The sequence below is a fragment of the Meriones unguiculatus genome, chromosome 18 (assembly GCF_030254825.1).
Source record: "Meriones unguiculatus strain TT.TT164.6M chromosome 18, Bangor_MerUng_6.1, whole genome shotgun sequence".
Lineage (NCBI taxonomy): Eukaryota > Metazoa > Chordata > Mammalia > Rodentia > Muridae > Meriones > Meriones unguiculatus.
The window spans coordinates 62,995,305-63,021,305 of NC_083365.1; the positions used below are offsets into that span (position 1 = coordinate 62,995,305).

General features: G+C 49.5%; 2 protein-coding genes across 8 annotated transcripts; one reads left to right on the forward strand and one right to left on the reverse strand.

Moving 5' to 3' along the window:
• The first annotated feature begins 7,255 nt into the window (after positions 1-7,255).
• On the forward strand, positions 7,256-11,729 carry Gtpbp6 (GTP binding protein 6 (putative)). Of its 5 annotated transcripts, none has more exons than XM_060371612.1 (10): positions 7,256-7,614; positions 8,499-8,636; positions 8,788-8,858; positions 8,951-9,081; positions 9,226-9,296; positions 9,501-9,659; positions 9,843-10,051; positions 10,169-10,317; positions 11,037-11,189; positions 11,371-11,729. In XM_060371612.1, the coding sequence occupies exons 1-10, from the start codon at positions 7,296-7,298 to the stop codon at positions 11,450-11,452; spliced, it is 1,482 nt and encodes a 493-aa protein (XP_060227595.1). In that variant the 5' UTR covers positions 7,256-7,295; the 3' UTR covers positions 11,453-11,729. The 5 variants fall into 5 exon arrangements, with proteins under 5 accessions (XP_060227595.1, XP_021516061.1, XP_060227597.1 ...); XM_021660386.2 differs by having other exon boundaries at positions 7,257-7,614; positions 11,402-11,729; XM_060371614.1 differs by lacking the exon at positions 7,256-7,614 and adding an exon at positions 7,635-7,755 and having other exon boundaries at positions 11,402-11,729.
• A 658-nt stretch (positions 11,730-12,387) lies between these two features.
• Positions 12,388-16,272, reverse strand: Plcxd1 (phosphatidylinositol specific phospholipase C X domain containing 1). Of its 3 annotated transcripts, XM_021660383.2 has the most exons (7): positions 16,243-16,272; positions 15,793-15,925; positions 14,724-14,860; positions 14,424-14,552; positions 13,945-14,100; positions 13,489-13,672; positions 12,388-12,977 (listed from the first exon to the last, which is right to left on the reverse strand). In XM_021660383.2, the coding sequence occupies exons 2-7, from the start codon at positions 15,869-15,871 to the stop codon at positions 12,739-12,741; spliced, it is 924 nt and encodes a 307-aa protein (XP_021516058.1). In that variant the 5' UTR covers positions 15,872-15,925; positions 16,243-16,272; the 3' UTR covers positions 12,388-12,738. The 3 variants fall into 3 exon arrangements, with proteins under 3 accessions (XP_021516058.1, XP_060227599.1, XP_021516057.1); XM_060371616.1 differs by lacking the exon at positions 16,243-16,272 and having other exon boundaries at positions 15,793-16,201; XM_021660382.2 differs by lacking the exons at positions 15,793-15,925; positions 16,243-16,272 and having other exon boundaries at positions 14,724-15,020.
• Positions 16,273-26,001: the final 9,729 nt, after the last annotated feature.

Below are 26,001 nucleotides of genomic sequence, written 5' to 3' on the forward strand. Positions count from 1 at the left end.
AAAGGAATTGGAGAGGGAAATGAGGAGTGGATATATTTCACTGTATAAATGTATGAAATTCCAAAAAAGGCACATACCTTGGATTTCAACAGTCAAGAGAAAAAGGCAGGTGGATTATGTAAGTTTAAGACCAGCTACGTAATGAGTCCTAGACCAACCAGAGCTATGTATTGAGGCCTTTTTATTCTTAATTAAATTAAATTAAAAATATAAAACAAAAATACCACTCAAACTTCCCACCTCTTAAGAAAGTTGTGGGTATCAGGAGTAATGCCAGACTATTGGAGAAACTGTTTGAAAGTACACTGCTTTTCTTATTGTTTTAGCTTATATCCCAGCCATCTGTGAAAAATAAGGTAAGGTTCTCTCCATAGGTAAGTCCTGCCCCTTCTTACCCCCTCCTTTGCGCTGAGGAAATTTCTGTACTTTGAAAGCTGGACTCAGTGCCACTTTCCCATCCATTTCCTTAGAACCAACTCCTTAAAGATTTCCATTTGCTTTATTGCTTTGCTCCCCTCCTCTCTTCTCCTCTGCCCATGCTGGTCTAAAGTGAAGACTTGAGTCTTATTAACACTGCAGGCATGTCACCTTCCTCTACAAAGCACCCGAGTTCTGGATATCATAAGCTGAATGTCACTCAAGCCTTTGCCCTGCATCAACCGTAACTCACACAGCCCTGAGAGAGGCCAGAAACAACCTTCATGGAAGACAATCACTGAGGATGGTAGTGCAGAGTGGTGTGTGAGCTGACAAGGAGCATGCACAGGGAGGGGTGCCCTTGGTTCCAGAATGTTCCACCAAGCCAAGACCATCTCCTAAACCTCATCCCATTCCATTTGTGCCACCCCATTCATTCCATTCCACTCATCCCATTCCACTCATCCCATTCCACTCATCCCATTCCACTCATCCCATTGTATTCCAGCAGACAACAAGCTGCTGTGTGTGATGGCTTGTGTTGATTATCAGCTTAATGGAATCTAGAATCTCCCAGGAGATGATTCTCAGGACAAGCGGGATTACCTTGATTACCTTAATTGATGGGCGATGACTCATCTTAATTGTGGATGGGATCATTCTCTGGACCAGGCATCCTGGATTGTATAAAGTAGAGACATTGAACACTAATATTGTTTGTTCTCTGTTTCTGGTTGTAGGTTCAGGTGTAAGCAGCTGCTTCAAGCTCTTGCCACCTTGACTTTAGCAACATGATGAGCTGTCATATAAATTATGAGCAAAAATAACCTTTTTCTCCTTTGTGTTGCTTTGGTCGTGGCATTTTTATCACAGAAACAGGAAAATAAACTTTAAAAAGTGTTCTACTTTAACATAATTTTCAAACCCGAGATCCTGCTCAGTTGCTTCCATTAAGCTGAAAGTAACCACCCCACCCTAGGTGGCTCCCAATACACACACACACACACACACACACACACACACACACACACACACACACACGAGAGAGAGAGAGAGAGAGAGAGAGAGAGAGAGAGAGAGACAGACAGACAGACAGACAGACAGACAGACACACTTCCATGAAGAAAGCCCTAGGCTAGGGTTTTCCCAGGAGACCCATCTCTTGAAGAGAACAAAACTTTCTACCTAGCAGTGATAGCCTTGCCCATGATCTGCTGGAAAGAGGAGCTTGAGTGAAAGGAAGAAAGAGGTAAATGAGAGGCTCCTGGAATTTGAAAACACTCCCAGAACTCTACAGGGGGCCCTCCCACAGGCATATAAAGCCATGAGGTCCCTGAAATGGAGGCTCCTGTGCCTGGCTCTGGACCTCCTTGGCCCTCTCAACAGCACCCTTGCCACTTGTGCTGACAACTAGAACAGTCCCAACAGCTCTGTCCCCCTCTCTTCACCTCATAGGAAGGATGGGGAATTTGATACGCTGTAGAATCACCAGTTTTTGCTTGTTGAGAACCACCTTGAATAGCTAAAAGCTGAGTGGCTGAGTTTTGTTGAGAAGATGAAGCAGAAAGCCCAGGGCTGAGTGTGAGGTAACAGCTAGGATAATAGAGACAGAAGACGCCACAAAAAAGAAGCCATGGTCATCAGGGCCAGACTCAAGGAGGGTGTGGGACAGGCCTGTGCAGTTGACACCAGGGAGCCCCTTGACACAATAAAAAGGATGGTGTTGTGTTCCTTCCCTAGGTATTGTTCTGCTTGTTTGCTTGCTTTCACCGTTTCCTTTCACCCACTAACATCATTTTCTACTTAGGATTAAGCTCTCCAAACAGTTTAGGAATAGGCTAGGAGGCTAGGCAGAATCTGAGTTTTGAGGTTTCTCCAAAAGCTGCCAGAACTTTGGAGCTACATGGAATCCTTTGTGGTTGGTACCCTCTTTTGGTTATTTTGGAAAAGTGCAGGAAATGAAGCTAAGGCACTGGGCCTACCCAGTAGGGTATCAAAGTAGATGCTGAGACTCATAGTCAAACTTTAGGCAGAGTGCAGGGAATCTTATGAAAGAAGGGGGAGATGAAAAATCTGGAGGGGACAGGAGCTCCATAAGGCGAGCAACAGAACCAAAAAAAACCTGGCCAAAGGGGTCTTTTCTGAGACTGATACTCCAACCAAGGACCATGCATGGCGATAATCCCTGCACAGATGTGTCCATGGCAGCTCAGTGTCCAAGTGGGCCCCCTAGTAAGGGGATCAGGAGCTGTCTCTGACATGAACTCAGTGGCTGGCTCTTTGATCACCTCCCACTGAGAGGGGAGCAGCCTTACCAGGCCACAGATGAAGACAATGCAACCAATCCTGATGAGACCTGATAGGTTAAGGTCAGATGGAAGGAGAGGAGGAGGTCCCCTATCAGTGGACGTGGGGAGGGGCGTGGGTGGAGAAGAGGGAGGGAGGGTGGAATTGGGAGGGGATGAGGGAGGGGGCTACAGCTGTGAGTAAGTGAATAAGCTGTAATTAATAAAAAAAATAAAAATAATTTAAAATAAGACTGAAAAAGTTTACCTGTTATATACGGGAAAGGCTAAACTTGAAAAAAAGAGGGAGAGAGCAAGGAGAGGAAGGAGGGAAAGAAAGAAAAAGGTAAGGAAGAGGAGCAGTTGGGAAAGGAAGAATGTGGAGAGGGAGGGAGTCTTATGAAACTTCGTTTCTGAATTCTTAGACCAGCAAGATGGCTAAGTAAATAAAGGGTTTTGCATTAGATTGGCATACATCACACAGGCTGAACATTGCAGTGACCTTCTGTACACTGGAAGGCTGAGAACATGGTAGCTGCTCAATCCATGCAACTGGAGGATATCACAGTGATTTCACTGCATGCACATTACAGTGACCCCGCTGGGGAAAACTGTATAGAGATAACACTGGGGAAGACGTTACAGTGACCTCACCTGGGAAGATATAGCTATGTCCACACTAGGAAGCACATTCCACTTAACCAATTAGGGAAATCGTTACAGTGACCTCACCAAGGAGGACATTACAGTTAGCCCCAGGAAAAGTTGTTAATCTGGCCAACTGAGGAGGGTATTATAGTGACCTCGCTGGGGAGGATGTTACAGTGACTCCACTCAGGAGGATGTTAGGGGGACCTCACAGGGAGGATGTTATAGTGACACCATTGGAAAGGATGTACAGTGAATGCACTTGGAGGGGAGGGCACAATACAGTGACCCCATTGGAAAAAACATTACAGTATCCTCACTGGGGAGTGCGTTATGATAACACTACTGGGAAGGAAAGACAGTGACTCCATTAGGCAGGATGTTTTATGTCACTGCAAAGGACATAAAATGACACCACCTAGGACACGGTTACAGTGACCTCACAGAGGAAATGTTATCGTTATCATACTGGGAAGAACATCACAGTTACTTCACTGGGGAGTATAGTGACCTACTGTAGAGAATGTTACAGTGACACCACTGGAGAGGATGTCACACTTACCTCACTGGGGAGGGCGTTTCAGAGACTCCACTGTGGAGGACATTACAGTCATTTCACTGATGAGGCTGTTGTGGTGAGCCCACTAAGGAGGACATTCAGTGAGCTCTTTAGGGAGGAAGTTACAGTTACCTCAGTGGAGATGTTACAGTAACACCACAGGAGAAATTGTTACTGTGACCTTACTGGAGAGGACATTACAGTGGGGACTGAGTGACCCCAGTGGGAAGGACATTACAGTGAGCCCAATGGGGAGAATGTTACAGTTACCTCCCTGGAGAGGACGGTACAGAGACTCCACTTGTGAGGCTATTACAGTCAGCTTACTGGAGGTTACAGTGATCCTACTTGAGAGGACATTACAGTGATCTTCTGGGGAGGATGTTACAGGGAAACTAGAAAGAATGTTATATTGATCCCACTGGGGAGGACATTATGTTGAACCCACCAAGGAGGACACGTAGTGACACTAACAGCGAGAACATTACAGTGACATCACTGGGGAGAAAGCTAAAGTGACCACTGGGGTGGACGTTACAGTGACACCACTGGGATGTGCAATTCAGTTACCTACTGAGGAGGATGTTGCAGTGATCTCTCAGGGGAGAACATTATGTTGACCTCACTTGGTGGACATTACAGTGACCCCACTAAGAAAGATGTTACAGTGACCCTACTTTAGAGAATGTAACAGTGACCTCACTGCGGAGGACGTTACAGGAACCCCACTTGGGAGAACGTTAGTAGCCCCCCTGGAAGAACCCGATGGTGACCCACTGGGAAGGACATGAGCCCGATGACCAGAATGTTACAGTGACACCACTAGGTAAGTTGTTACAGTGATACTACTGGCAAGGACACTGGGTGGATGTTACAGTGACCCCATTGGGGAGCACATCATGGTGATCCCACTGGGGAAGGGGGCATTACAGTGATCCCACTGGGGAGAATGTTAAGATGACCCCACAAAGGAGGAAAATACAATGACCCCCCACTGGGGAGGATATTACAGTGTCCCCACCTGAGAAGACTTTATAGTGACTACACTGAGGAGGACATAGTGACCCCACAGGGGAGGATGTTACACTGACCCCAGTCAGGAGTACATTACAGGGACATCACTAGAGAGGATGATAGAGTGACCCCTTGGGGAGATGTTACAGTGAACACAATGGGAAGGACATTAGTTACCTAACTGGGGATAACATTACAGTGAAGTCACTGTGTGCAAGTTAACATGATCGCTCTTGGGAAGATCAGTGACAGCACTGAGGAGGACATCACAGTGACCCCACTAGGGAGAATGTTACTATAGCCACTGGGGAAGATATTACAGTGACTTCAGTGGGAGGGGTGGAGGTACAGTGATCCCACTGGGCAGGTTGTTATAGTAACTCCACTTGAGGGGACATTACAGTGACCTACTACAAAGAAACTCAAAATATTCACACTGGAGAGGACATTACAGTGTCCCAACTGGATAGGACATTACTATGACCTCACTGGGGAGAATATCACTGTGATCCCACTGAGGAGGATGCTATAGGGACCTTTATGAGGAGGACATCATGGTGACCATATTAGAGAGGCCATCATAATGACCTTACAGGGTGGACCTAAATACAACTCTTCTGGGAAAGGCATTTCACTGATCACCCCCTAAAAAGGACATCACAGTGACCCCACTGGGGATGACATTCCAGTGGCCACACTGGAATGGATGCTATGGAATGGAATGGATGTTCACTTCGGAGGACAATACTGTGACTCCACTGTGCAGGAAGCTACAGTGTCTGCACTGGGGAGGATGTCACAGTGACCCCACTGGGGAGGACATTCCATTGACTCCACTGTGTAAAATATTACAGTGACCTTACTGGGGAGGACAGTACAAGGATTCTACTGGGGAGTTCATCACTATGAACTCACTGTGTGCATGTCAGTGACCCCACTAGGAAGAACATTACAGTGACCTGTTTGTGGAGCACATTAGAGTGACTCCACTAGGGAGGATGTTACAAGGACTCCACTAGGAAAGACATTACAGTGACCCAACTGGGAAGGGTGTTACAGTGACCCCACTATGGAGTCTGTTACAGTGAGCCCACTTGGGAGGATGTTACAGGGAGAATCTAAGGCAGAGCAGCAATGAACTGCTCATTTTAATTATTTTTTGTAATTAAAACATAAATACAACTACTTGTGGTGGAACTCCTTCTATGTGCTAGGCAGACTTATTTTAGCTTACTTGAGACAAGGTTTCTCAGGGTTATCTTTGAGGTGGGGCAGACACACGCAGGCAGGTAGGCCAACAGACACACACACACACACACACACACACACACACACACGGAGAGAACTAGTCAAACAAATTACATGAAGAAGAGAAAAAAAGAGCAACTCTGCCACTGACTTCTCATTATTTGTTTATTTATGTAGTTAGTAACTTAGAAAACAAAAGCCACAAGTGAACTTTGCACAAGGGACAGAGGTTAACCAAAGGGGAGCTACCTATACGGTTATGAGAAGCCATCATTTATACTAGGCAAACTTTCCAATATAGCTAGCCTCAGATGCTCCTGACAGTCAAGTCTTGAAAGCCTGAGGTAATCTCCGCAGGGAAGCCGTACAATTTCATTGGTCCCTGAGGGTGTGCTAGGTTAAAACCAAGAAACCAAAGACAGACAGACGGAAGGACAGAAGGAAGTTAGGAAGGAAGAAAAGGAAAAAGAGAGTTTAATTTATGCTCAAGCTTTACCTAGACATTAAGCATGACAGTGGGGACTTCACGTGTGACACCTGACAGTGGGACTTCAGAGCACAGATGCTTGTGTGTGACACATGGCAGAGGAAATGTCAGCCAGTCACGTAATCACCCGGGTCTAGGAACTTCTGTGTAGGAACAGGGATGGTGACATGCCAGTCCCAGTAACATCAGAGCTCCAGTGCCTCCTGCTTTTGCTCCTATGAGTCTTGGAAGCCCATGCGTGGGGTGCTAGGTGTCCTTGAGGCACGTGACGGGTGTGACATGCATGACCCCGGTGTGCGAGTCACGTGTGGTGACCGGGCGTGACATCCCACCGGCCCATCAGCTCCCTAAAGTACGATAAGCACGTGACTTCCAGCCGAGGAAGTCAACCTTCGGGGAAGCTCCTAATGCAGAGACTTCTCAGCGGTTTCCTCTCCAGTCCGCCACTGACACAACCTCTTTGACAAGTGCCATAACGTCACGGCTCCCACGGAACCTGCTGTGCTTCCCGGAGACCCCTCCCTCCCCGTCTCTGCCTGCACACGCCCCAAACCACCTTCTTGACCCCGCCCTCCCTGGCCCCGCCCCTTCCGCGTGCGCACGCGCAGGACCACTTCCCTTGACCGGGCTACTTCCCATGCATCCCCTGCGCGCCGCCCTCCTCCCGGGGCTCCTACTCCTGCGAGGGCGGCGGGTCCTTACAGCCCAGAGCCGTGCACAGACCCCGCCGCCATGGCCGGCGCGAAACGTCAGCGGCGGCCTCCGGGGCCCCGGGAGCGCGGGGACGGGGTTCGTACGCGCGCACGGGGAGGGGCAGCCGACAGAGCACGGGGAGGAAGAGGAGGAGGAGCTGCTGGACGCGCAGCCGCCGCTTCCGCTGCTGTCCTCCGCACATCGCGTGTGCATCCTGCACCCTGATGTCAAAGGCCCAGCCGGAAGGAAGCTGCGTTCCACAGGTCCGGGGAGGCGCGTGGCCCGGACGGGCTGGGTCACGGGAAGGGGAGGGGTAACAGGACGGAGGGGTAACAGGACAGATGAGTTGGAGGACACATCTAGGGGGCGGGAAAAATGATCGGCGTCGCCGTGAGGTCCCCTGGGTAGGCTGGCGCGTGGGAGTGGCCTAGGGCTGTTGTGAAGAGAGCCGAGATGATCCTGGGCCTGAGTCAGGTTGGGCGGAGGGGCGTGCTTTCGGTGAGCGTGGGGCAGAGTTTAAGAGCCTAAGTGTGGGACCGTGCGTGGGAGGGGCCTTGGAGAGCCTGGGCAGTGCTGAATCTGTCCTGTAGATCGGCGTATTGTGAGTGTGGAGGGCAGCGTCAGGGTGGGCGAGGGGTCGTGGTGTAGATTTGGCAGAGGTCCTGGTTAGGGAGAGTGGAGGCCCGAGTTCCTGAGCTTAAGGTGGAGGGATTGGACAGGGTGTGGGGAGCAAGGTCTCGGTGACACAGGACGGAGTTTTCAGGTGTGAGGGGTGGCACAGGGCCTTGGTGGGCAGGTTATTGTTGGCTGGGGCGGGGCCTGGGTCAGCTTGGGGCGGAGTTTTAAGAAGCCTGAGAGTTTTGTGCCAGAATGTAACTCAGAGGTTGTGGCATCTGTGGGCGGAGCCTGAGTGTGCATGTAGGGTGGAGTCAGGGTGGGTTCCAGGGTGTGGCCTAGGTGGTCTTTGGCAGAGCCTTGGGCTGTTCTATAGACAGGTATATGGTGAGCTTGGGACACAGGATAGGCTTGGGACCATGGCCTAGATCACCAAGATTTAGAGGTGGGACAGGGCCTTGGAGGGCGGGACCAGGTAGCTGGGGGCGGCCCTGGATGTCTCTGCTCCTGCCAAAGTCCTTTGTCTCTGCAGCTGAGAATGATGTGGCAGAAGCAGCCTCTCTGGTACGTACACTGCCGGGGTGGTCAGTGGCGAGGACCCTGGTGGTACCCACGAAAGTTCCCGACAGCAAGATGGTGTTCGGGAAAGGCAACTTCCGGGACGTCACTGGTGAGTGGCTCTTACCCCTTCTGTGAGTCATCGTGCTTGACTGTGTGTGCGTGCGTGTGTGCGTGTGTGTGTGTGTGTCTGCACTTGTTGCCGCCCAGCCATCCCCCCTCCGCACCCATGCCTCCTCTGACATCACTGTCTCCATCACCAGAGAAGATCCGAGGGAGCCAAGACATCACGTGTGTCTTCCTGAATGTGGAGAGGATGTCAGTCCAAACCAAGGTACAAGCATGTGCCCATCTGCGACTGTGGTGACCTCACTCCCATGGGTGCCTGTGTCCACACAGACCCTATGTGTGCCCATGTCCCTGCAGACTGCCCTGGAGGCCGCGTGGGGCGTGCCCGTGTTGGACAGGTTCACCGTGGTCCTCCACGTCTTCCGCTGTAACGCACGAACCCGAGAGGCCCGGCTGCAGCTGGCACTGGCAGAGATCCCGCTGCTCAGGTGCCTTCCCAGAATCCCCTGCAGCACTTGACCCCCATGTCATCCTGCTCAGGTGCCTTCCCAGCATCTCCAGCACCACCCATTACACCAGCTCCCTGGAGGATAGGCTCAACCCCACTTCCACAACTTTTGTTTCTGCCCCAGGTCCACCCTCAGCACTAGAACAACCACACAGAACCAGCCAGGACAGGGTTCACGGTACATCATGGGGTCAGGTAAGGGTGACATCTTGTGATCAAGTAAGGGTGATATCATGGGATTGGTAACTAGCTTCACAGGATTAGGTAAGGGTGACTTGATGGACAGGACTGACCTGTGATAGAAAGGGTTGACTGTGGACAGGACGTGTGATGGACAGGACTGACCCGTGATGGACAGGACGCCGGCCTGTGATGGACACGCCTGTCCCTGTGCTGCAGGGGTGTCGTCCACGGAGCTTCGGCAGCGGGCACTGAGGGACCGGGAGGCTCGGATCCGGCAGGCGCTAGCGCGGTTGCGAGACAAACGTGATCTGCTGCGGAAGCTGCGTACCAAGCGCGAGTTCCCTGTGGTGTCTGTGGTCGGCTACACAAACAGCGGTGAGGGCTCGTGGGGAACACATGGGCGTGGGCACCTGGCCTGGGGTGACATCCCTAGGCATCTCGGGACGTGGTGGTGGGGTGCATTCGAAGGCTTGTGGAGGTGGGGACACTTCTTGAGGGGGAGGGAGGAAGGCTGTCCTCCATGTGTGTCCTGCATGCTTGTCCTCCTCCCCACTACAGGGAAGACCACGCTTATCAAGGCGCTGACTGGGGATGCTGCCCTGCAGCCACGAGACCAGCTGTTCGCAACTCTGGATGTAACCGCCCATGCGGGGTGGCTGCCATCACGTGTGCCCGTGTTGTACGTGGACACTGTGGGCTTCCTGTCTCGGCTACCGCATGGCCTCATCCAGGCCTTCTCTGCCACGCTGGGGGATGTGGCTCACTCAGTAGGTGTGGTCACACGTGTCACGGCTGGGGGATGTTGTCCTCAGAGGCCCGCCCCATCTGCCCTTTCGGATCACACCTCAGTTACCTTCTGTGGCCCCTTCCCCTCCTCCCCCCAGGATGTGGTTGTGCATGTGAGGGATGTGGCACACCCGGACACTGAGCTGCAGAAGGAAACTGTCCTGTCCACACTCCAGGGCCTGCGCCTGCCTCCTACCCTGCTGGACACTGTACTCGAGGTTCACAATAAGGTGGACCTGGTGCCGGGGTGAGTGGGGGCTGTGTCCACAGCCGTATCCCCCACCTGTGTCTCCCCACACCTGTGTCACTCCCACATGTCTCCCCACATCTGTGTCCCCCAGTATGTGTCTCCCAAACCAGTCCCACACACTTGTGCCTCCCCCACTGTTTCCCCCTCCTGTGTCCCCTACACCTGTGTTCCCATTTAGCTGTGCATACTTCCCCCACACCTCTGTCCGTACCACCTGTATCTCCCCCACACCTGTCTCCTCCACACCTGTCTCCCCCACACCTGTCTCCTCCACACCTGTCTCCCTCACACCTGTCTTCCTCACACCTGTCCCCACTGACATTTGTGTCACATCTATGTCTCACACCTGTCTCCCCCACAGTTGTTTTTCCCCACAGCTGTGTCCCCCAACTTGTGTTCCCCCCCATACCTGTGTCTCCCCAACCTGTGTCTGTCCCGGACCTATGTCTGCCCCACCTGTGTCCCACAACTGTCTGTCTCCTACTTGTGTCCTCCCCTGACCTATGTCTCCCCACCTGTGTCTCCACCTATCTGTGTCCCTCCTCCTGTATTCCCTCCACACCTGTGTCTTCCCAACCTTTTTCTTCCCTACACCTGTCCACCCCCACCTGCCACATGCATTTACATGTCCTGTAATCCCCACATGTGTCCCCCAGCACCTGTGTCTCTGTCCCCCCTATACCTGTCCCTTTTCTTGATGACACCCTCGCCCCCAGGTACCAACCCACGGTGTCAGGTGCACTGACTGTGTCTGCAACCTCGGGACTTGGCCTAGATGAGTTGAAGGAGGCACTGGAGGGCTTGGTTCTACAGGCCACTGGCCGGACAGTTGTCACCCTCCAAGTGCCGTTAGGTGGGGTGGAGCTGAGGTGAGTTGTGTACCTGTGCTTCCCTGCCCCTCCTTCCCAGCATGCACCTGTGTGTCAACCCCCATATGCACCCAACTTGTACCTGTGGGTACCAGAATGCACCTGTGGGTCCCAGCATGCACCTTTGGGTCCCAGTGTGCACTTGTCTCCCCAAAGCGTGCACCTGTGTGTATCCCTCCAGTGTGCACCTGTGTGTACCTGTTTCCCCGCAGCTGGCTGTATGCAGAGGCCACAGTGCAGCAGCTAGAAGAGATGCCCGATGAGTGCACGGCCCAGCTGACCGTCATCATCAGCCAGGCTGCCCTCTGCAGGTTCCGGAAGTTGTTTCCTGGTGTTCTTTAAGTGACAAGCTGGCCTAAGTGGACCAGAAGTGGACCCAGCTGGTGGGAGGGTTTAGGCTACGCACAGCACATAGCTCCGCTCTCCTTCCTGAACTGACTGACAGCTGCTAGTGGGAGGGTGTGGGCCATCCTGGAGCCCCACCACTTTCTGCCTCCCACACTGACTGACAGCTCGCAATAAAACAGGACTTGCACTGTGTCCACTCTCAGCAGGGTTGTAGTCTGGAATGGGCAGTGGAGAGGGGTTTGGGGTAGTGTCTGTGTCACCTGGGAATGTGAGTGTGGACTGTCAGCATCACATGGAGGGAGATGGGGTAGGGGCACTGGGGTTGTGTGATGAGGGCCACCTGTGAGAAGTGGTTGTGGACATTCAGGATCATGGGGTGGGTGTGATGGGCAGAACCCCACTGTGGGAATGCCATCACCTGATCATTGTAGCCTTTCCTGCTCTGTGGCTTCCTCTTTTTCATGTCCTTTATACATGACCCCACCCATGTCACCCCTAATGATAGGACAGAGGGGAGTGGGAGGGAGGGCTAAGCAAAGGAAAGGGGAGGAAAGAGGAGTCCACAAGGAGTGGGAGAATGTACACTTTGTAACAGTGAAGTAAAAACTGAGGCCATATGTCATATCATTTGTGTATACCTTGAAAGAAAAAAATCTCAACTTCATATGGAATAACAAGAAACCCAGAATTGCTAAAACAGTCCTCTACAATAAAAGAACTGCTGGAGGTATCTCCATCCCTGATAGGACAACAGTAATAAAACCTGCATGGTACAGGTAATTTCAAAAACAGCTTGGATCACTGGACTCGAATAGAAGACCCAGAAATAAACACACACACTTGTGGACACCTGTTTTTTGACAAAGATGCCAAAACAATACAATAGAAAAATAAACATCTTCAACAAATGGTCATGGTTTGACTGGATATCTACATGTAGAAAAATGCAAAGAGATCCATACTTACCGCCTTGTACAAAAGTAAAGTCCAAGTGGGCAAATGTTCTTGTACTCAGGTTAGCTTTGGAATAGTTTAATGAAGTGATGTGGGCAGCATGTGGCAAGTCTCATGACCTCAGGCTCCTGACTGCTTCCCTGAGTCTCTGCTGTGGGAAGTGATTGGAAGTGACTGGCAGGCAGAGGCTCCCTGGATACCAGAGCCAGCAGGTGTCAGAGGTCCCTGTTAGGGTGGGGCCAGGTTGTCAGGGCGGCAGCAGCTTCCTGTTCAGTGCTATGACATCACTCACGAAACTGCTGGCTCCCACAAAGTCACCTGCGATGATGTTGGTACAGTAGGACTCCTGCCCCGGAAGCTGTGCACACACCCAGTCAGTCAGGGCAGGAAGGGCCTGCAGAGTCATCTTCTCTACTGACCTGGATGGGTGGGAGAGCACATAGCTTGGGTTCTCCGTGAGATTCGTGCCTGCCACGAACAGGCCGCCTGGAATGATGGGGGTCGTGGCGTCATAACCAGCTTGAGACGCGGGGTGATGTCAGCAGACACCCTCACATTAGTGTCTAGAGTCACCGCATGACAGGGTGTCTGCCCCACAGACCACAGATGTCCTGTCCTATCCCATGTGATTGACAGGATGATGTCCCTCCCTGTGCTATATGATTGACAGGGTGACTTCCACAGCTGCTCACAGAGACACACATTCTCAGCATAAACCACTGGAATGTGAGAATGGCATTGTCTCCCAGAAGCCTGCCCTGTCCTATGTGATTGACAGGGTGACGTTCTGCCGCCTCCCGCATGACTGTCAGTTTAATGTCCAGACCTGATCCGAGTCATTGACTGCAGCCACCCTATTCCTAAACCCTTCTGCGAGGCACCTGGTCAGCGCAGCCTGGCCCCATGCGTGACAGACAAGAAAATGATGTCCCACCCTGCCCCATGTGACTGACAGGACACCCTCCCCAGCACACCCCTACGCATTCCCGCGTGGCACCTGGGCGGCCGCAGCCCTTCATGGTGTCCAGGTAGTGCAGCAGGTCCTGCGTGTCCTGCTTGTTCGCCCACCAGTACGGGATTCCCGGCCACAGCTGCTCGTGGCGGCTCACTGTGGCCTCGTCCTCATAGGACACGATCACCTGCTGCTCGCGCGCCCACAGCTGCCGCAGCGTGGGGATGTCCTGCATGAGGAGGAGGGCGTGTGAAGGCGGGATTGGGGATGGCACAGGCAGGGTGCAAGGAGCTGCGGAAGGTGAGGGACGTGGAGTATGGGGCTGCCTCCCATGCCTGTCCCAACAAAAGAGCCCACACCCCTCCCTGCCCCACCCATTGCGCTTCCCCATCCCCTACCCCATGCTTTCCTCACCCTTGGAGCCCAAGCCCTCCCTCTCCCGTAAGGCCATGCTCACCCCCCCACACCCCTAAACATCCCCGAGCCCACGCCTGTCCTCACCCCTCTTGGACACAGCGCATCCCCGAAGATGTTCTTGATGCACCCCACGAGGTACTCGTGCAGCTCGGGCGTCATCCCCTCGAAGTCCCTGCAGGCCAGGATCACGACCTCTCGTGGATGCGACTCCAGCCACTCGCAGATCTCCGTGAGGGTGTCCTGGGGCATCACAGGCCGTGTCACTGGACCATGTCCTCATGGGCCATCTCTCAGGATGTGTCATGGGCTCTTGTCAAGGGCTGATGTCACCACCAGGTCCCCGAACCCTAAGTCTCCACCTACCCCCACCCGGGAAAATGTCAGAGGCTCACACCACAGGCTGAAGTCACCCTGCGGGCTGACGTCACCACTCAGTCAGTTGCTCCTCTCTCTACCCTAAGCCCTTCCTCAATTCCAGGAGGGAGAGACATGCTGTAAGATCACGTGGGTTCGCAATACCTACGCCACCAGGGACAGCAGTAGCACCCCGCATGCCCACGCACCTCCACCAGCGCCGAGCTGTACATCATGTGCACGAAGCGCAGGTTCTTCGCTGACCCGCAGGGCGCATGCGCGATGCGCAGGTCCAGGTACCGCACACCCGCATCCAGCTGCTTTGTCACATCCAGGGTCTGCAGGGCACGTGTTGGACGGCAAGTGACCAAGCAGGTAGAGGGGTCTGCACGGGGAGTGGGGGGTTGACTCACCCTGACCCCTGCTACACCACGTGGTCCCTAACCCTGTCCCCCGGCTGGCTCCTATTCTTCCCCTACAGGAAGGGGCTTTCCCTCCCCTCGACTCACCTGCGTGACCGACCACCTCAGCACCACAGGCCACGTGATGCAGGGCGCGAACCTACCCAGCAGGTGCAGCACCCTGGAGCGCTCACGGGAGATTGGGAACTCCCTGCTCAGGCAGTACGTCATCGTGTCATGGCTGCCTGAAGGGTCGCGGGCATCAGCGGCCACGGAAAACAACGGAGTCCGGTTACCACAGCCCACACACGCCCATACAACACGCATGTCACCGCCCATGCTCACATGTGCGCGGAGTCACGCATGATCGCTCCCACGAATACACAGGGGACACCCACAGACGTGAGAGCCTCACCAATTCTTGTTCCAACAGAAACATGCATCCCTGACCACACACCTACTTATCACATATCACCCACGCTTGCACCACAGAGACACACACGTTACCCACTCTCGCCCCAAGGAACATGCACGTCACTGTTTACATGCAAGCATACAAGTCAACGCCCATGTGTGGCCACGGACATGTGGAGGTCACAGGCCAAGCTCCCACAGACACCTGTGTGTGTTGCTCAGTCTCCAACAGACACATGCGTGTTATCGCCCATATGTACCAGGAACACGCACATCATTGGTAATGATCAGCCAACGAGCCAAGGGGGAGGGGGTCTTAACCCTGCCAGGACAGTCATTATATCCCTCCCTCAGTTTCCCCACAGAACACCACACGGGTCCCAGGCCCTCCCTCTGTGTGATTGACAGGCAGGGGAGGGGAAGGGCTGGTGTCCTCCCACTGTGGGGACTGGCTGGGTCCTTGACACTGACAGCTGCTCTCCCACAGCTTGCACCCACCCCCGACGGCCCACAATTTCCCAACCACACACAGGCACACACACACACACCACACAGGCCCCATGAGAGTCCTTTGGACTCTGATGGAGACCCTGAGCCTCCAGGACACAGAAGATGAATCTTGCATGTAACCTCACTGTGACAACCACCTTGTGGCCCAGTCCTGTGAGGTTCCCTCTCCTTCCTTCTGGGTCTTGACAGTGGAAGGGTCACAGGGAGGTCACAGGGCACCAGTTGCACAGCCGCCCACTTGTCCAGCACTCACCTGGAATGGACAGCTGGTGCAGAGGGATGTCCCACAGCTGTGGGCTCAGCAGTGACATCCAGTCCTCAGCGCAGTCCATGGGGGGGGGGGTACCAGCACACCCACAGGACAGTCACAGGGGTTGGGCACACACCTCAGGGATGTATCAGAGGGGAAATTGAGGCAGGAGGCCCCTGACCCGGTGAACCCACTTCTGCCTGGACAGGGCTGGGTTCTAGGCCTTCCTCATCCTTGAGGACCTCTCTGCCTCAGACACTTCCACATTCACTGCCTTAGATTCCCTCTGTGATCCCCCTGGGTCCCTGAGTCCCCCACCATGTGACCCTTCACTTAGCCAATGTGACCTCTCACTCCTCCCATGTCTCTAACTCCTTCATGTGACCCCTCACTCTTTCCTGTGACCACTCACTCCCCCATGTGACCCCTTACCCTCTCCTTTCAGTCACTGACCTTCACCCCCTCTGCAGGTCTTCACAGCTGATGCCGGACAAGGACTGACTCCCTGAGTGATCCTGCCTAGACCCTGCAGGGGGCGTGGTCACCGTGATGTCACGCACACTCAGGACATGGTCATGCACACACAGTTGGTGCTTACTGCATGCCCAGTGCAGGTCAAGGCATTCTTATGTGCTGAGAGGTGATGTCAGCCTGCTCTGCCCAGTATCCCCGCCCTCCTCTCCAAGTTCCCCACACCATGTCCTCCCAGCTACCCTCCACTGCCACAGTCTCTCACCTGCTCAGCATTCAGTTCTCAGTTCTCAGTTCTCAGACCTGAGGAGCCGGGTGTGAGATGAAAAGGGAGAAAGAGAGGCAGCTGGAGGATGGCAATGGGTGGGGGTGGGGTGGAAGAGGGGACATCCATGCAGGATTAGACAGGACATTGAGGCTGTCAGGAGGGGAAACTTAGGGAACTGGGGGGCACTCAGCCTGGGAGGGACACACCTAGGGGGCTGTAACACCTGACAGTGAAACAGCAGGGTGGGGAGGATCAAGGCAGAAGGAAGGGGACACTGTGGAAGAGGTGGGGGTTGGGGCAGACATTGAGGCAGGAGGAATGGGACACTGAGGCAGAGGAGGGGGTGGGGGTGATGGGGGACAGAGGCAGGGGTGGGGGTGGGAAGGGGGGCACTGTGGCAGTGGGAGGAAAGGGTGAGGACAGCACCGAGGCTGGCGGGGTACACTGAAGAAGTGGGACAGTGGGGAGGGACACCAAGGCAGGCAGTGGAGGTGGGGAGACATACTGAGGTGGGGGAAGGGACACTGACAGGGCTAGAGATGTACTGAGGTAGGGGGAGATGATACTGAGGCAGGAATGGATTATGGGAGGTGTGGAGGGAGGGACACTGAGGCAGTGTGGGGGAGTGGATACTGAGGGGCAGGAACATCAGACTACACAGAGCAGACAGTGTTAAAGTGATCTCCTAGAGGGATGAGGGAGGGTGGCGAAGGGGGCCTGACCCTGTGAAAGGCTCTGTACCCACAAGCCCGATTCAAGGCCAGCTCAGGGAGTTCCAGGAACAACTTTACTCTGATTGGCACTGGTCAGAGGCAAGGGTAGGATTATATTAGAAATTGGTCGAGGGTCCTGGTCAGGGGCTAGGGGCTCTCCAAACTTGTTCAAACTAGCCCAAACCACTAGGTGCCTTTGAGGGTGATGACATCATAGGTTCCTGGGCAACCGAGAAGCAGAACCTAAGTGCTAGTTTTGACAGAATTCTGTGATGAATCAAACTGCCTCTCGGTTTTTGTTTGTTTGTTTGTTTGCTTGTTTGTTTTTTAAGGAGTATGCATTTATTGTTGCTTCAATGTGGTTGTTGATACTTCTCCGTTTATTTCATGTTGGTGTGATTTTGCTATGGGGTATGAATCAGGGTGGTCTACCATTTCTTTTAGAGTTTCCAACGTAGCTGTCCGGAGGCCTTTTAAGTCAGAAGGCAGCAGCTGTTCTTTACGCTCCTGTCTATTGATTAGGCTGTGAACTTGGCGTGGGTATGTCTCAAGTCCTGTTAACACCAAGTCCAGCACACCTCTTAGGGAGATACAGACTAAAGCTCCCTTATTAATCCATTTCACCCCAGTAAGAATAGCCATTATTAGAATAAATATATTCCGACATAAGTTTAAGGGAAGCGACAATATTTTACACTATTGTGGGAGTGTAAACTAGAGCAACCACTTTGAAAACTTTCTAGGTTTTCTGAAAAAAAATAAAATAAAAAACAGTACCCCAGAAATAGAACTATGATAAATATGACACTGTTTGGCCATTTGGTCAGAAATGGTTTCCTGATTGTTCTCTACAAATCTCTGTATGCACATCAGCAAAGGCTGGGGAAAAGGGAATCCAGAATCACTGAAATCTCCTTAGAGATTCTACCTAAGAAACAGATGTTGACAATGAAGACCAGGATTCTCTGGTGGGCTCTGTGGTTCAGACTGTGCTGTCAGAATCATGGCAATGGGTGGGGGTGGGGTGGAAGAGGGGACATCCATGCAGGATTAGACAGGACATTGAGGCTGTCAGGAGGGGAAACTTAGGGAACTGGGGGGCACTCAGCCTGGGAGGGACACACCTAGGGGGCTGTAACACCTGACAGTGAAACAGCAGGGTGGGGAGGGTACAGTGGCCTCAGTTGAGATTGGGCAGTTGTCCAAGGAGGTTACATGACTCCTGTCAGGAGTCCTGAGGCTTCTCAAGCTGATAGGTAAACAGGGTGGAGACCCTGCCCCATTGTGTGTGGGAAAGAGACCCTATACATGTGTGTGTGTGTGTGTGTGAGAGAGAGAGAGAGAGAGAGAGAGAGAGAGAGAGAAAGGAAAAGAAAGAAAGAGAGAGAGAGAGAGAGAAGATTGTGGAGAGGGAGTTGCAGTCATGTGGGCCTCTGGCCTGCCCTGTGCTCCCAGGGTCCCCTGACCTCCCTCCTGGACACATGAGTGTGTGGGTGACACAGCTCCAGCTGGGCAGGGATAGAGGGGAGGTGAAGAAAGGGTCTCAGCACCTGGTGACTCATTACAGGGGAATTTCTCCAGTGGCTGCTGTTGGGATTTATGTTATTTTAGAAATGATGTGCATAACAGATATGGTATGAAAGACGTTTTTTGGATGAAAAAAGGGAAGGAGAGAGAGACACGATAGGGAGAGTGGGGGGCGCACCTGACAGAGAAAGCAGAGAGAGCAGGAGAGAGCCAGAGTGCAAGAACCAGAGAGCACGAGAGAGAGAGAGAGAGAGAGAGAGAGAGAGAGAGAGAGAGAGAGAGAGAGAAGAGGCACAGCTGAGCTCCTGCACAATTGAACCCCAACTGCCAGGTGTGTCCAACTGCCAGGTGCACCCACCACACCTGGCAAGCGACCCGTCTGTATGCACATCAGCAAAGGCTGGGGAAAAGGGAATCCAGAATCACTGAAATCTCCTTAGAGATTCTACCTAAGAAACAGATGTTGACAATGAAGACCAGGATTCTCTGGTGGGCTCTGTGGTTCAGACTGTGCTGTCAGAATTATGACGGGTTTAACAGAATCCCAGCTCTGCAGGGAGGTGAGAGCCCAGACAAAGAAGTATGTCCAGGGCTTGGGGTCTGTTCTTAAAGCATGGGGTTCTGACTTCGTGGCTACGTTTCAGATGGTAGCGCTGCTTGTTTCACGCTGCAGAAAATTTTATTGTTTCCTAGCTTATGCCAACAAAAACATTACCAGCTAATTGAGTCTGCCTATGTGAATTGATTAAACACATTAGTGATTAAGAATGTATCTGAGTTAAAAAAGAAAAGAAAGCCTTTATCCTTTGAGTCATTTAACAAGAGTCAGTCCAAATTTAAATTCTCTACTTTATGCTCCCTGTACCTTCTATCCTTTGTCTGTCTGTGGCATGAATTTGAATCTGTGCCTGTCTGAATACTATCTTGTGGATCTGTCCCTGTGTGCCTGTCACCTGTCTCTGTGCATGTGTTTGTCTATATACTCTGAATGTGTCTGTCTGTTGTTTTTGTGTGTCTGTCAGTGTGCGGCTTTATCTCCCTAACAAAAAACTATTCTGTTTATTGAGCAGAAAGGAAAGCATCACATGGGAGAAAAAAAAAATGTGATACTCTAACAGGAATCTTTAAGAGAGTTTTAGAAGACATTAGGTCACTGGCTCCAAGTGATCCCAACTAATCAAGATAACAAACACTTTCTAACATCCCTGTTTATCAACCAATATCCATAAAGGCATATTTATTTTAGGAGGTTGCTTTTATCCTCTGTGTTTGATGCTTTCAGCAAATGATACACAATACATTTTCTGGCCCTGTGACATGGAAAATTACATAACTTAAGATTATAGCTTTATATATTCTGGATATTAGCCCTTTGTAAGATGTATGGTTGGAAGATCTTTTCCCAATCTGTAGGCTGTCATTTTATTCTGAAAGTGTCTTTATCCAGAATATATAAAGAACTCAAGAAGTTAAACACCAACAAAAAAAGTAACCCAATTAAAAAATAGTGTTCAGAGCTAAACAGAAATCTCAACAGAGGAATATTGAATGGCAAAGAAGCAATTAAAGAAATGCTCAATATCCTTAGTCATTTGGGAAATGCAAATCAAAATGACCCTGAAATTTCACCTTACACCCATTAGAATGGCTAAGATCAAAACCTCAAGGAATGAGGCATGCTGGAGAGGATGTGGAGAAAGGGGAGCCCTCCTCTATTGCTGGTGGGAATCTAACCTTGTACAAATACTTTGGAAACCAATCTGGCAATTACTCAGAAAATTAGTAATAGTGCTACTTCAAGATATAGCTTTTTCACTCCTAGGTATATACCCAAAAGATGCCCCACCATTCAATAAGGACATTTGTTCAACCATGTTTGTAGCAGCTTTATTCATAATAGCCAGAAATTGTAAACAATCTAGATGTCCCTCAACTGAGAAATGGATACAGAAAATGTGGTACATTTACACAATGGAATACAACTCAGCAATTAAAAACAAGGAAATCATGGAATTTGCTGGGAACTAGAAAAGATCATCCTGAGCAAGATAACCCAGAAGCAGAAAGACACATATGATATATACTCACTTATAAGTGCATATTAGCCACATAATATAGGATAAACATAATAAAATATATAGCCCTAAAGAAGCTAAACAACAAGGAAAACCCTAGGGAAGATGCTTAATCCTCATTCCGAAGGGCAAACGGGAAAGACATCGGAAGTAGGAAAAGACAAGGAACAGGACAGGAGCCTACCACTGAGGAACTCTGAGAGTATCGAAGGAGATACTGAGACTCATAGCCAAACTTTGGGCAGAGTGTCAGAATTCTTATGGAAGAAGAGGGATATAGAAAAAAACAGGAAGCGACAGAAACTCCACAAGAACAACAGAGTCAAAATACCTGGGTCCTCTCTAGGGGGGCCTAGAAAGAGTGATAACTCCCACAATGAACCATGAATGGAGAAGACCTAGACTCCCTGTTCAAAGGAAGCCCACTGGCTGCTCAATTTCCAAGTGGTTTCCCTAGTAAGGGGTATACAGGCTGTCTCTGACATGAACTCAGTGGCCGACTTTTTGGATCACCTCCTCCCTGGAAGGTGCAGCCTAGCCAGGTCACAGAAGAAGTTAATGCAGCCAGCCTTGATGAGTCGGACCAGCTAGAGTCAGATAGAAAGAGAGAATGTCCTCCGCTATCAGGGGACTAGGGAAAAAGCATAGGGGGAGAAGAGGGAGGGTGGGTGGGACTGGGAGGAGACAAGGGAGGGGGCTGCAGCAGTGATACAAAGTGAATAAATTGTACTAAATATATAAATAAAAGTTTGAAAAAGATGATAGCTATGCGTTAGTTTAGGCTTTAATAGTTGATCACTTGAGAAATTCAAGGAAAATACGTTTTTCTTTTATACTGTTCTCTTAAATGTATGTTAGACAAACAAGCTGAGTACAAAGTAGGATAGCAGTGTTAAGCCTTAAACTTCCTCAAGCTTCATTAACTCTGGCCAGGAGGTCCATTAAAAGTTCCAGTCTCTTAGAATGCAAGATATATTTTCATGACATTATATTGCCACACTATGGCAATGAGTTGGAAGAAAAAAACCCACAAAGCATCACTCCACGCAGTCCTTTGCCTGTACTTATTTGTAAGATGTTTTTAAGAAAAGTAGAAATTGAAAAGTCCTAACTTATAAATATATGAAGGTGATTCTACTGAATTCTCAAAAGAATGAGGGAGATGTATCCCAGTTGGCCATCTCTTATCCAGAAAAGAAGCTTCATATACAGGGACTGGGTCACATCCAACTGAATTGTTGGCGAAAGAGATTTTATGGAAATACCAAAACAATCCATGCTCTTGATGAGAAAATAGGTTGCTCTCCACATACTGACACCAAGGCCTCATTGCTGAAGACAAGGTCCACACAACTCCTTGAATATGAAGAGATCAAGCTGGTGCCTGCATAGAACCGTCACTCCTATGTTCTAGTGAACTTGTTATAGGAAGGTGCTTTGCAGGCTACGTAAAGAGAAATGCGAACACTGAAGCAAAAACAAAGCCTTAGATCTATAGTTTGTTCTTCCTGAAAGAATGGTGGACATTAGGCTAAGGCAATGGTGGCACAAAGCTTTTGGGAGTAACCAACCAATGTCTGATTTGTCCTATATTAGATCTCAAAAGCACACTTGTTAAATGATGTGTACCTATACACACATGTGTGTATGGACATGAGTAGTGTGGGAGATTTTCATGGGCACAACCAGTGATATAAAAAATGACCACCCCCCCAAAAAAAAGTGTGACTGAAAATTGCAGGAAAACACACCAGGAGTTTGAGACTAAAACTTGTGAAACACAAATACTAACTCCTGCAAATCAAACATTAAGGAACACTGCTAATTTTGAACTGTCAGAGTGTCTTAGTGGTCAACATGGTGTGTTTGAAAAACAAGTACCAATTGTTGGTAGTCATCAGAATCAAAGGTGTATAGTGAACACACTGGCAACATATGTAGCTATGTTTATTAAAGTTATTGATTGCAAGAGAGGGAGAGAGGTAAATGGATTATGAGTGTCAGACAATCTGTTAGACATAAAGGCAACAGATCCATGCATCTTCAAAAGCAGAAAAGGTAACCCATCATGTAACTCCTCCATCTCTGTTCTCAAATGCTGGCAACCACCACAGGCAAAACCTGACACTCCTGCAAGTGAGAAGGAAAGTAAGCAGTCACCAGTATTACTAATATGCTTACATTTCTCGTGATGCAAGCAATCCATGTACCACAACAACTCTTCTTTATTGTGAAGAAGGAGTAAATACCTAGCCTTTGTAATACCCACAGCCCTTGGTTATGCATGTGCCCAAGTAAAGGACAGAGAATAAAAAGTCAGAAGTGGTCAGATCTCTTACTTCTGTTCTCAGTGGCAGCCTCCAAAGGCATAGAGTGACCACATTGAGAATGTCTGAGAGCATAATTGACCATCTTCATGAATGCTCTCCTTGGCCTGAGGCACATGCTCTAGGCACATGCTCTAGAATCTATCATAGGGCTCATCAAACTCTTCAGTGTCATGTGGGTGCACTTTCTCAGGACAATAGTGTGGAGTTTCTTTTGATAAGACATTGCTGGCTACTGAGTGTTTGTAACTGACAACAGGAGGACTATCTGTGTTCGACCAGGGTAGAGAGTGCTTTCTTCACTTAGATTTCAGAGTTGTAGGTAGGAGACCAACTGGAAGGAAACCAAAATACTCTCTGAATCAACTTAATAGTATTCAATGGTTGTAATAGGACCCCAGAAAATAGTAAGCACCCAGATATTAGCATAACTGAAGCCATGATGAAAGTACCCATTCATGCTTGAAAATTGAGCACATAGTAACACCAGCAAAAGCAAATTCAAGGGCCTAATATAACAAAGCCATGGTTCTGAGAAAGTTTCTAAATGTGCTACCCTTGCTTTTTGGTTTCTGTAGTTCCACTTCCAGGCTGTTTTTATAAACTAAAACATGTCAAACCAGGGCATGATTTCTTAAAAGCTCCCCTCTACAAAAGGATTGGGGCCACAATTACTGGCCAAGTAAAAAAGACTTTTTATCGACTTAAATCTCTGTCTGAGCACTCTTCTCTGGTGGATACACCACAGCATTTCTAAATGAATTTGGGGTTGTTTCTAGGTATTGAGGCTGGGAGAACAGGATAGAGGACTCACCACATTTCTTCTTCCATACTGAGAAAGCTCATAAAGTATTAAGGATAGCATATCCATGGAAAATATAAAAGTACTGTATATCCGGAATGTAATTGAAATACTAATTTTCCATGGGTCACATTATTGCTCTAAGAGAGAAGATAAGCCTTTCCCTGCATCCCCATCTTTTTCTTCTTTTTGCTTCAATCTCCAAAACACCTGGAATGGATAAAACTGTCTATAAGAACATGAATGTCCAGGAGAAAAAAGGAAATCAAAGTCAACATCTTTGTTCTGCTCTAAGCCTGAACAGTGCAGATTATCAAGTGCCATGCTGATCAGCATATGAAATGCGGACCTATGTATTCTAGCTGCATTTATGGCTGTGGCCAAGAGAGAGCACACTTGTGTATTCATGATTTTTTCTTTTTTTCCTAGGTGGATCCTTTCTACTGGAGGGACTTTGGACACTGTCTTCCCAGAGGCTCTGCATCTGAGGATCACAATCTAAGTAAAAATCATGTGTTGGAGAATATATCTAATGGCAGTTCACACTCAGGTTCCGCAATATCAAATATCACTCATGTCCATGGACATTAAGGTCCCATGGAAGAAGCCATTTTGGACAAATTTGGCTCCAAAACAACCTCAGCAACCTGTTTACATGAAAACTATTAGAAATGATGTCAGTGAATTTTATCAGATACTATTCAGTGAAACATGCAGTGAAGGTTCACAAAAGACTTATAACAGTAAGAGCTCATGGGAAACTGGGCATTTTATCACCAAGTCAAAATCAGGGGGAGCTAGCCTCATTTGTAGAGCATTTGCTATCTACACAGGCTGTTTAGGGGGTGATTTCTACATCTGTCACAGATACAGAATAGACAACCTGACCTATGCTCTCCATTGTGTGAAGAACCATTTATTGGGAACAAGCAAAAGAGACTTGGGAATAAGAAAAAGAAATGTGTCCTGAGTACTGCCATTTGTTTTCAGATTCCATTTTGAACATAGGGTGAAACTAAGTTCAAGGTCCCAGTCGCTAGCTGAGCTGCAGATTTTCCAATAGCTGACCAGCTTCATTATTCATCTTTTGTTCCCAAAACCATAATGACTATTCTTAACCACAGCTTCCATTATTCATCTTTTGTTACCCAAAATATAATGAATGTTCCTAATACAAAAGAGCAAATGAATTTGATTGGTCAGACTGTAAAACCTCCATTATGTGTCAGTTGACACAGATCATTCATATAAGGAAAGCCGCTATCCCTATATGCTGATTGGTGGAAAAATATTCCTGTAACTTGGCCCAGATGTTCGTCGTTTTCAAGTTTAAGGCTCTGTATCATTCTGGTGCTGGTTCACAGTTCAGCTCCCAAGTCTGTTTTCTGGTCCTGATCTATCACTAGCAGCTCGATTATAATAAATTTTGACATTTGTATTCATATGACATTGAGTTGTGTTGGATAAAGGTATGTTTGGTCCTAGGGGCAAAGGCCACTGTCTTGGATAAAGAAATGCCTGCACTTACTTACCAGGCCAAGGTTACCTGATGTGGCAGGTGCAAAATTAAACCAGGTTTGGATTGGAGGAGCCACAGAAAGACTAAGATTGTGACAATTTTATTGAGAACAATTAGACTTTTTATACACTTATCAGAAACAGAATATAGTTACAATTACCAGTATCAGTACATCGTAGGAGTCAGAATACAGTATTTGCAAACTTTTTACAGTACACAAGATTTATGTCCAAAACCAATTGTCCTGTCAAGCTTCCACGCTGCCTTGACTTCTAATGGAACATACAGAGGAACCCAAAATGGCTTGAACACTTCCCTGCCTGAGGGAGTGCCTTGACTTTCTAGGAAATGAAAGCATACAGTTTCACAGAATCCATGGACTCAAACCTGAAAATCCTAACATGCATGTCTCTCAGTGGAGCTAGACCAGGCCAACTCCATGGTTTTCTTTTATTTTAATATTAGTTACAGTCTCTTTACTTTGTATCCAAACTGTAGCACCCTCCCTCA

Excerpts from the sequence above, each read along its gene's own strand:
- Plcxd1 (XM_021660382.2), bottom strand. The coding sequence starts at position 14,954 with ATGGGCGGTGACATGCGTGTTGTATGGGCGTGTGTGGGCTGTGGTAAC. Across the intron at positions 14,553-14,723 it reads TGAGGTGGTCGGTCACGCAG|ACCCTGGATGTGACAAAGCA; the intron begins GTGAGTCGAGGG and ends CGTGCCCTGCAG. Across the intron at positions 14,101-14,423 it reads ACAGCTCGGCGCTGGTGGAG|GACACCCTCACGGAGATCTG; the intron begins GTGCGTGGGCAT and ends GTGATGCCCCAG.
- Gtpbp6 (XM_021660386.2), top strand. The coding sequence starts at position 7,296 with ATGCATCCCCTGCGCGCCGCCCTCCTCCCGGGGCTCCTACTCCTGCGA. Across the intron at positions 7,615-8,498 it reads AAGGAAGCTGCGTTCCACAG|CTGAGAATGATGTGGCAGAA; the intron begins GTCCGGGGAGGC and ends TTGTCTCTGCAG. Across the intron at positions 9,082-9,225 it reads GCAGAGATCCCGCTGCTCAG|GTCCACCCTCAGCACTAGAA; the intron begins GTGCCTTCCCAG and ends TTTCTGCCCCAG.